General features: G+C 25.0%; 2 protein-coding genes across 2 annotated transcripts; one reads left to right on the top strand and one right to left on the bottom strand.

The window, feature by feature from the left end:
* Positions 1–689: 689 nt before the first annotated feature.
* On the bottom strand, positions 690–5,448 carry LOC113552787 (MICOS complex subunit Mic60-like). Its single transcript, XM_026955715.1, has 15 exons — positions 5,281–5,448; positions 5,106–5,203; positions 4,783–5,025; positions 4,628–4,677; positions 4,350–4,430; positions 3,552–3,623; positions 3,303–3,440; positions 3,100–3,238; positions 2,830–3,034; positions 2,621–2,758; positions 2,421–2,546; positions 1,908–2,136; positions 1,698–1,841; positions 1,315–1,600; positions 690–1,236 (listed from the first exon to the last, which is right to left on the bottom strand). Exons 1-15 carry the CDS (start codon positions 5,305–5,307, stop codon positions 1,050–1,052), a joined length of 2,163 nt encoding a protein of 720 aa, XP_026811516.1. The 5' UTR covers positions 5,308–5,448; the 3' UTR covers positions 690–1,049.
* Positions 5,449–5,778: 330 nt separating this feature from the next.
* On the top strand, positions 5,779–8,455 carry LOC113552968 (RING-type E3 ubiquitin-protein ligase PPIL2). The gene is made up of 10 exons (XM_026956034.2): positions 5,779–5,838; positions 5,963–6,173; positions 6,242–6,385; positions 6,441–6,606; positions 6,677–6,825; positions 6,895–7,018; positions 7,105–7,405; positions 7,527–7,716; positions 7,810–7,982; positions 8,316–8,455. The coding sequence occupies exons 1-10, from the start codon at positions 5,807–5,809 to the stop codon at positions 8,389–8,391; spliced, it is 1,566 nt and encodes a 521-aa protein (XP_026811835.1). The 5' UTR covers positions 5,779–5,806; the 3' UTR covers positions 8,392–8,455.
* The last annotated feature ends 2,493 nt before the right edge of the window (positions 8,456–10,948 follow it).

The raw sequence follows: 10,948 nt of genomic DNA, 5'->3' as shown, positions 1-10,948 counted from the left end.
TTCTAAGAAGTATTTTTATATATTATACATTTTCATTTATAAGAACACTATAATACCAAAAACAAAAAATTATTTACTTACCAAATTGAATACTATATGTATTATGCATTGTGTAAACACAAATATTTATCACAAACAGAATAATTGATTTTTGCATAAATTCAGTTTCGATACATAATTTTTACTCACAATGTAATATGTATGTCATATGATATACCTACGTATACATAATATTTTACTTGGTTATTATTGAACTGAATATTTATTGAAAACTATTACAATTTTTATTTACCCGTAGCACTAGTTGTATTACAATTTATAATTTATTATTATTATTTGAAAACAATGTTATAGGTATTACATATTTATCTTATTTAAAAAATACATTTTTCAACACTGTTCACATCAAGAAATTTATTTGAATAGATGTAAATTGTAGTGGTTTTAAAAAAATTATATTATTATATTATAATAATATTAATCACCAAATAGAAATTAACATTTTTTATATTTTGTATTGATTTAATGAGATATTTAGAAATAAATAAATAATATAATAATGCAAAATCATCGTTTGAATGATAAGGAAGCCTCAATGAACTTTTTTTCCAAGACAGAATTCTAACATTAGTAAGTTAATAAAATTGTTAAAATGTTAGGAAAAATTATAATTCAAATACCTAGATAGATGACTAAATACAAATCATGTTTATTTTCTTTTGATAGATTTTTAATTTTTAAAGTTACATTTGCTTATTATTCTGCCTGATAATAAGTGGCTACTTAACCACCTATATAAAACCTATTCATTTTGAGTAGGTTAAAGTTTAAACTATCATAATATTTATAAAAGTGGCTAATAATTATTAATTTGTAAAATTTTCCAGTGAAATATAATTAAAATGTTTATTTACATTGGAATTTGACATAGAGTAATAAACAGAAAATGTATAACAAATACATAATATGTAAGCCTATCAAAATAGAAACATGTATTATTATGCTTTCTAATTACTTGGCTACTGGTGATATTAAAATAACAGATACATTTAATTGCCATTAACAGATGAATATGATTTGCTTGTAGTGTAAGACAATAGAAGATCAACAGCTTGTTTTGTTTCCAAAAAAACTGTGGCTTCTTTTATCCATTCTTTAGCAACGACTCGTGAACATCCCGTCAGCAAGTTTAAATATCGCAATGCTTGTAAAATATTGTCTCTATCAACACAGTATCTGCAACAGGATAAAAAGCGGTAAATTTAAAAATATAAATATTATATAAATATTTGTTATTAAATTGTTCATAAGTACCTGGCTCTTTCAACAATTTCATAAGTGTTTAATTCTAGGGGATCAAATTCTTCATTGTTCACTTCACTAGGTGAAATATGTGAATGATGGACAACGAAGAGGCTAGCCAAATAACTGAATACCATTAAAGGTAAGCTGAAGCTATCATCGGGTATAAGAGCAGTCTCATACACTCTTTTTTCTACTTGGTTAAAATTTTCTTTTAGTTGGCCTTTAGATAAAACACCATTTTCAAGAGCTTTGGTGGGAACAGTACTCACTACTTCTTCCACTATTGAATCTGAAGCTAAAAAATGTATCATAAACTTGATCACAAATTCAATGCATAGACTATATGTTATGAATTTATGATAAACATAAAAATACTTCAAATCAAGTCATACCTCCTAATTTTTTGATAGCATTTATTTGATCTTTTATATTGATTGGTTGTTCGTTATCGGAACTACCAAGAGAAGATTTTAGATTTCTGCTTGCTTCCCAAATTGATTTATTGGCAAATAGTTTTTTTTCTTTCTCAACTTCTTCTATAATATATAAGCTAACTTAATATATTTAAACATTATTTGACAACAGTTAAATTGTATAATTACTGTTTAAATTATCAATAACACTTTGAAGTTCAGATTTCAATGAATCCAACTGTGATTGATATTTTTGACGCTCTAATTTTTCTATAGTCGATAGTTCTTGACGTACTCTGTTTTCAAATTCTTCTTTGGTAAAGTCTACTGCTTTGGTTATAAGATCTGCATGTGCTTTTTTATGTGTCTTCAATTGTTCTTTTAAGTCTTCATCAACTTTTATGTTAAATTGATTTAACTAGAATTTAAGTGAGCACAATAAGTTAACCGTTTTAAACATAAGACTACAGTTGACAAAACAACAAGATGAAAATAAATTAAATAATTGTTAGGAAAAAAAAAATCGTGACATATATTTTCGTTTGTGTTACAACTTACGAGCATTCTACAATTCTTAATACATTGACTTACAATCCTAAATAAAAATTACAATTTCCAATATGTTTACAGTTATGTTAATAAATTTTAATTAATTTGTCCAAGAAAATAGAAAAATAAATATATTTATTATTTTAGTCATACCTGGTGTTTAAATTGTTCATCTAATTTATGAATTTCTGAATTTAAACGTGAGTTCATCTCATTAATAGTTTCAACATTCAAAAAATCTGCATCCATTGCATTGTTTATTTTACGATCTAAAATTGCCTATTTGAAAAATATGATGTTAAAAAAACTCTTTTACACTGTTAAATATTTTAAAATTTAATTTATATATTCACTTCTTGTTTGGAAAGATTGTCTTTATAATAGTTTAGTTTTTTTAGTGCATACACAAGAAATATATCAAAATCATTGTTGTGAATATTAATTTTGTGTTGAGTTATGTCTGAACCTGGAAACAATGATTCAAATTCAGCCTGTAGACAAAAAAATTGAATTAAAGTATTTAACTATTATATTTTTATACGGTCCAAAACAAAAAAATTACAATCAAGCTTGCTTGTGCTTCATTGATACTGGACTTATATTTATTTATGTAACCCAACTTATGTACTTCATTTTCCAATATTATACTAGCACTTTTTAGTTCATCCAATACTGCATTAGTTCTGTGTATAGTCTTGGTTAATTTGTCAGAAGTTTCCTCAAATTTAGAGTTATTTAATAGTTTTTGTATTTCTAATATTTCTTTTCTAAAACATGAGCATCTAAGAATAATTCTGTACAAAAATTCTTGATCATATGAAATTGATATTACCTGTATTTATTTGCATTTTCATATGCATTGTTATAAATTTTATTTTTCTTATCTTCAAGGATTTGTAGTTTAACACTCAAGTTTGGATCTATGTTTTCTGTAGTATTATTGATGAGTTTATAAACATTTTCATAATAATCTATTTTACATTTTACATATAAAAATATTAATGTTTGAATAAAATTGAATATTTTTATATTTACCATTTATTGCTTCAGTTGCACTTTTTAAAGCGCTAATACCCAAAGAAGAATTTTTAAGAATTTCAGTTTCCAGTTCTTCTAACGTATATTGGCGAGGTGGTAAATCAAGTAGTGCTGGTGTAAGTTCTTGAAGTTTTTCTAAACAACATTAAGCTTTAATTTAAAAAAGTAGAATACCAAATTAAATAATATATAATATGTAATAAATTGACTATAATAGACAATAATACTAAAATTAAATAAATATACCAGCAGGCTTGGTCTGTACAAAATTAGCTTTGATGGATTCATTTTGTGGTTGGTTTTTAGATTGCTGGGGTTCTAAAAATAAAAAATATTGATATTTAATTCAGTTATTACTTATTTATGTAAAATTTGGAACTTCTTGCATTTGCATTTTTTTATGTGGAGGCCACCAATTGTTTTAGGTAATATATAAATTTATTTAGTAAAATGTTTAGATGAAATACTAAGATTTAATTTGCATATATTGTGGTATTTTAGGAAATGAGTATATTTGAATATTTGTTAGCATATTGGTGTATTTTTTACATTTAATAATTTTTATGAGATAAGTGTAATATATATATATATATTTTATAATACATGACATTACTATAAGTATTGTACGATTAGAAACTTAATGACATCTAGAGTCTATATTTTATAACAGAAAGTGTTATAGCAGTATTCGTGTATATCGAAAGTCAGTATATCATAACTGAATCCAACACACCACCACATTGTATAACCAGAAACTACCTTTAATTTTGATATAAATATCAAAAATAACAAGTAATAGTCCTATTTATCAATATACACCTGAACTAGGTTCAATAATTATTATTAATCATAAATTATTAATTTCAATTATTTTTAGCATTTTAAAATTTTTATTCAAGTAAAATACCTATTAATAGTTTCTTTTTCAAATAAAAAGAATCTATTTAATATAATAATAATAATATTATTAATATTTAATATTTTTAGTATAATAAGTCACCTAATCTATTTATTAGTAAATTATAATAAATTGTAACTTATAACCTTGTTTTTCTTTTGGTATCCTTTGTTCATTATTTGAAGCTGGAGAAACAGAAGATGGAAAACTATTGGTAATTGATTTAACTAGAAAAAAATATAGTAAAAACATGTTAAGATATGAGATTGTGAAAAATAACTATGTGTTAAATTGGTATTCTATAAACTAGAATAAAATTAATAGATTGAAAAATACTATATATTATTTAAACAACAATTTAAAACTTTAAATTCATATTTAACCATAATTTATTAATTACAAAGAAATTTAAAATAGTATTTACTTGGGTCTACAGACTTTTCCACAGAACTATGTTTTTGATCAATGCCAATACTGTTAAAAATGAAAAATAAATCATATTTAAATTAGGCACCATAAATTGTCATAAATATTATAAGAATAATAACAATTCTACATATAATTGAAAGTATAACTTGCCTTTCTTTTATTGACTTTACTTGCTGTGCAACCTTACAAACCACACGGCCTCCTATTTTTTTGCTCTTATCTACAAACTCTGTATCTTCAAATAAACAGACTTTTATAAACTTGTCAGTGCCTGGTATATTATTTGTTAGAAGCTCTCGAAATTTAGGATCATTTTTTGAATAGACAACGATTCCTGCTGTGCCCATAACACCGGTGAGTACAGTGCCCATTACATAAAACAAAAATCGAGATCTGAAATGTAAGTATCAATCAAAAATAAAAAGTTCAAAACTATTTACATTGTATTGATTTTTATCTTAGTCTAGTATTACTTGGGTTTGACTTCATTGGTAGATGTGTTAATAGCACGTAGGTGATGGCCCAAAGTTTCAACATGTACAGCCTTCTGCCTAGCCAAAATTGATCCGACCTGTAAACAAGTATCGGTATTTTAGAAACTGTAGAGAACTGTATAGTTTATTTTGAACGCTCAATTATTGAACTTACGGTATTTAATCGAGGTATTTTGTACATCGTTTATAGTGAAAATTAAATAGTTTAACGGAGAATTGAGAAAAAAATATAGTATATTAATAATTAACCCGAATGAATTCGACTCTAGTGTTCGAGTAATGGACAAGTCTTTGAGAAAAGTAAGCCGATATGTTTTTTTATAAAAATTGATAAGAACATTATATTCCGTGATAATAAATATCAGTAGTCCACAACACAGCTTTAGATCTAAATCCATGGTCCACAGACTGATATTCTGCGCAGTGGTCAATATTTATCACTATTATTATCAGTAAAATATCTTTCTTTTTACCATTGTTATCTATGATTATCCATCTTGTTTATACTTACTTATTCTATTATTTTTTAAATTTAAAATACTGAATAATATAAGTTACTGATGACAAATTAACAATTAAATATTTAGTATAAAGTAATTAAGAAATATTTACAAAAAGTTAGTGTCTTTGTAAATTTATTGGACAATTTTTGATTTTATTGTTAAAAAAAATCATTTGAAATGGGTAAGAGACAGCATCAAAAAGATAAAATGTAAGTTTTTGTCATATAATTGTTCAAAACATATATCATTATACCATACAGATTAACTTTCTACTAACTACATTAATTAAATTAAATAATTACTTTATTATGTATTTCCACTGTTTATGTTTAGGTACCTTACGTACACAGAATGGTCCACATTGTATGGTGGAAAAAGACCGGGTATTGAAAAGCCGAAATTTGCTCGATTGCCATTTGACCATTGTTGCTTATCACTTGTCGCTTTCAAGACCCCATATTGCGACCCTGATGGTAATATTTTTGAGTATGAAGCATTACTTGAATATATAAAACAGTTTAAACACAACCCAGTGACAGGAAAGGTTAATATATTATATTTAACATTTATTTTGTGTTATGTTATTATCATAAATTGTATTATATATTTTAGCCTATTGAGTTGAAAAAATTAATCAAGTTGAACTTCCATCGTAACGCAGCAGGGGAGTATCACTGTCCAGTCTTGTTCAAATCCTTAACTAAACATTCACATATTGTAGCAATTAAAACAACAGGAAATGTTTTTTCGTATGAGGTAAGTCTTTGGGATTATTTTCTCATTGATTTATTTTAAAAATTTGTACTTTTAGGCTATAGAACAATTGAATATTAAAACAAAAAATTGGAAAGATCTTTTAACAGACGAACCATTCTTGCGTAAAGACATGATCACTCTTCAAGATCCAACTAATTTAACAAAATTTAATATTGCAAAATTTCACCATGTTGTAAAAAAAATTAAAGTTGTGGATCCCGGTAAACATAATTAAAATTATAATCACATATCATTATGTATTTACTATAAACAGTTTATTTTATATCTTAGATGAAGAAGCACAATCTAAGGACCCAGAAGGGCGTTTAAAATCAGTGTCAAAAACTACAAGAGATATATTGGATACATTGGATCGAGATTACAAAGAACCAGCAAAAAAAGTCGATGAAGTAGCACAAAAACCAGATAAATTAAATACTGTAAGAATCAAATAACAATATTGAATAAAATTTAGATTTTCCATTAACAGATAATCCCTTTTTTTCAAGGCTCATTACTCTACTGGCCGTGTAGCTGCTAGCTTTACATCGACTGCAATGGTTCCAGTGCTGGAACATGAATCAGCAATTATAGAAGAGAATGAAATCCGATTTGAGCGTATAAAGAAAAAAGGTGAGCTTAACATTTCTAAACTGTTGTTTAAGAAAAATGTTAAACGATATTGAAAATGTATTACAGATAATTGTTTATTTTTACAGGTTATGTTCGATTAACTACTAATTATGGACCATTAAATTTGGAATTATTTTGTAAAGAAGTACCTAAGACATGTGAAAATTTTATAAAACTTTGTCAAAAAGATTATTATAATGGTACAAAATTTCATCGATCTATTCGTAATTTTATGGTTCAGGGTGGTGATCCAACAGGTACCGGAAAAGGTGGTGAATCATATTGGGGACAGCCTTTTGAAGATGAATTTAAACAAAATTTAAATCACTCTGGACGAGGTGTATTATCTATGGCTAATTCTGGTCCTGATACAAATAAATCACAATTGTTAGTATTCTACATAAATTAAAACAATTTAATTTGTTGTGTTCTAATAAATATTGCTTATTATTATTATATAAATAGATATAAATATATAATCAACAATACACGTGTTCAATTGTTATAGTTTTATTACATACCGTTCATGTAAACATTTGGACAACAAACATACAGTATTTGGACGTATAGTAGGAGGCTTTGAAACACTTAATGCAATCGAAGAAATCGAAGTGGATAATAAAGATCGGCCAATTACTGATATTAATATATTGCAAACTCATGTATTTGTTGATCCATTTCAAGAAGTTGATGATAAGGTATAAATCCTAAATGGTTTGGTATAATTGTGTTAGTTTAAGTGTTGGTGTTAATAATTATTATATTATTGTTTCTGATTTTTTTCTATATAGATAGCAGAAGAAAGGCAAGAGGCATTAATAAATACACCTGGAACTAGTGTAACTTCAAATGTACAAACAGAAGAAAATAAAATATCAAGTATAGCAATTCCAGGTGTTAAACTCAAAACATTTAAATCTGGAGTAGGGAAATACATCAACCCTTCAGCTTTACAAAAAAACAAGTAATTTATTTTATTTTAAATTGACTTGACTTTAAGAGGGTGCTATCCGTTTTTTTTCCCACTGACAATATAGAAAAAATGCATTCATACAAAATCATTTTTATGTGTAAAACGTAAATGTGTTTTATCTATGTTTCACACTTGAGTTTGAAAAAACATGTGTTGACATCTTAAGATATTTTGTACTAGAATTTATAATTATCCCAATATGTTTCTAATTTCCATTTTATGTATGCATAGTTAAAGCAATGATTTTTTCCAAAATAGACCTTTATTTTTTCTCAATAATGTGAATCTTATTTTTTATTATAATAAATGTTTTTATTTTTTTAGAATTGAAAACGAAGAATTGCCTAACAAAAAAAAGAAAGTTGTTGGTTATGATTTTCATGGATTTAATAATTGGTGATTTCAGAAATTTCAAATTATTAATATATAACATTAATTGTTCATGTCTATAACTTTGATTTTAAATATAAAAAACTTAAATGTAAAGTTTGTTATATATTATGAACTATTTAGTTTAGTATATATTTTGATTGATTAACTCATCGTAATGCACATTTTAAAGATATTTTTAAAATTATTTTCTTATTGTTCATGCTATTTCAGTTCAATCTAATAATTGTAATAATTCTATATTACATTTAAACATCTATTGTTGGATTCACTGTAATTAATTTTTTGTAAAACAATTACAGACATATTTTATTTATTGTGTTATGTCTATGAGAACAATAGTTTAATAGTTGTATGTAATATCTATTTTTCTCAAAAGAGTCTCTTGTTCCTCTTGATCACTCAACAATTGAAGTAGGTAGTCTTATGTATGTATTAAGATACTATAAGCCACTTAATTGTATTTATTTGTATATATTTTCAAATGAAGTTACTCATCATTGATGAAATTAATTTAGTAAAAATATGGTAACTACACTTGAGTAACTGAGCTAATTTATTACTCATACATATAGGTAGTAGGTAATATAAATATTATAATATTTTAGTAAAATTTCAAACATTTTTGTTTTCATTATTATAATATTTAACAAACTTCTATGACTGAACGGAGCAATGAATATATTAATTTTATAATCAATTCTTTGTTTTGCAAGTGTGTATATTTGGGAGGTCTAACCTACTATAATATTAAAAGTAAAATAAATTAATTTAATAGTTATATGTATATAACATATAACTTGATGATATAATATGATATAAAAAATAATATAATATAGTCTATTTTGTGTGTTATTCTAATTAAATACTCATAATATGATAAATTATGAAAAATACTATTGTTTAGTACGACTTGAACTCAATTTTTAACATATCCATTACACTATTACAGTGATTTCTCTTGATATTGATCAGCTGAGGCCCGTGTTATTATACTAGAAACTTTTTGTACAGTAGAGCGATGGAAGATTGATTCGTCAGGTTTTTTATTGAGTATAAATCATTTAAACTCAAACAATAAAACATGAAGGTACCTGCAATGTGAATAATAAATTACTAAATGATAAACGAAGTTTTTTTTTGTGTACAAAAAAAAATGTTATTTATATTATAATATAACATAAGTAATTTTTATAACAATAATGAACGGCTGTAGCCATTTTCATCCAAAAACGAGATACCGTTTTCCTCCACTGTCCATTCTTCAGTTTTCTACAAAAAAAAAAGGTTGGTTTCCATTTTCCTACACATTGTTTTTGACTAAAATTATGTCTACTTTCCTCCTGTGCTGTTGTGTCGCGTTCCGTATTATTAAGTTAGAATATGACTAGGATCACATTTTGCGCATATCTGTTGATTAAATTCTGTTCACTTAATTTCTAAGTACGTAATTACAAAAAGTTAAATAATTATTCATATTATGTCTAATTTTTATTTTCTTTCTTTAAACAGGTACTTATTCATTTGTTGCTTAAAATGTCCTACCTATAATAAATTATAAAAAAAATATAATATTATATACAGTACCTATAGTAGGTACAATAGTCAATAAGTAATAGGTAGAATAAGATATAATAGGTTTTTGTATAGTGATTTTTACTATATTTTATATTTTATATCTTATATTTTACATATTGTGTTATCATCAACCATTTATTATTTATTATTATCTAATTTTTTATTATTATTTTATTTATTGATTGATGCATCTTTATCGACTTACATACTTACTTTTTTTTTTATTATTCATTTTCGTTTTAGTCACCCGCCAAGTTCGGTGCGTACGGTGTATTATTAATTATTATATTATAATTATACTTGAAATACCTATTTAATTTGTTCTTTTATTTTTAATTTAACATTCTGACAACGAATGACGATTTTATTATTTTCATTGGAGAAAAATGGTCAAGAATTATTTTTTATTTTTTTGGAGGAAAATGGACCCGCCTAATGAACAAATAAGTATAAATTAACGAAAAATACTTAAAAAACTTATTAAAAAAATGTCTATTAACTTACCTTAACTCAGTTAAAAATTATCATTAACTTGATCAGGTTTGTTATAATATAAGGGTGGCCAGCGAGAAGAGATTCGCGAGCCACCAAATATATTATTATATTTTCATATTCCATGTATATTTATTACTATTTATTATAAATAAACCTATGGGTAACTGTTAAAAATAAAATCTATTCTGGGTTAAAAACAACTAAATCTATACGTATAGTATTTATAATGTATATATTTGCAAGATAATATTATATAACCTAAATAGGGACCTACACCTTAATTATTATTTAAAGTGATTTTGAAATTAGTCTAGCTACTAGCTACCTATATAACTTTAATTTTATAAGACATATTTATTCTTTAGCCAAGCATTTAATATACATTTTTGAATAAGAGTATAACATGTTATACAATACTACATAAACAAAATAATATAGGAATCTTGTATAAGTTCAATCTTTTAAGTTTAATCATAAATTATTAACTACGAGTA

Source organism: Rhopalosiphum maidis, chromosome 2, assembly GCF_003676215.2.
Source record: "Rhopalosiphum maidis isolate BTI-1 chromosome 2, ASM367621v3, whole genome shotgun sequence".
Classification (NCBI taxonomy): Eukaryota; Metazoa; Arthropoda; class Insecta; order Hemiptera; family Aphididae; genus Rhopalosiphum; species Rhopalosiphum maidis.
This window is presented reverse-complemented; position numbering and strand designations above follow the sequence as displayed.

Bases quoted from the DNA above. Each gene is read 5' to 3' on its own strand.
- LOC113552968 (XM_026956034.2), top strand. From the start codon at position 5,807: ATGGGTAAGAGACAGCATCAAAAAGATAAAAT. The intron at 6,386-6,440 runs GTAAGTCTTTGG...TTGTACTTTTAG, and splicing joins GAAATGTTTTTTCGTATGAG to GCTATAGAACAATTGAATAT. The intron at 7,983-8,315 runs GTAATTTATTTT...TTATTTTTTTAG, and splicing joins TCAGCTTTACAAAAAAACAA to AATTGAAAACGAAGAATTGC.
- LOC113552787 (XM_026955715.1), bottom strand. From the start codon at position 5,307: ATGTACAAAATACCTCGATTAAATACC. The intron at 4,678-4,782 runs GCAAGTTATACT...CATTTTTAACAG, and splicing joins GTAAAGTCAATAAAAGAAAG to TATTGGCATTGATCAAAAAC. The intron at 2,137-2,420 runs GTATGACTAAAA...CTTAAATTCTAG, and splicing joins ATGAACAATTTAAACACCAG to TTAAATCAATTTAACATAAA.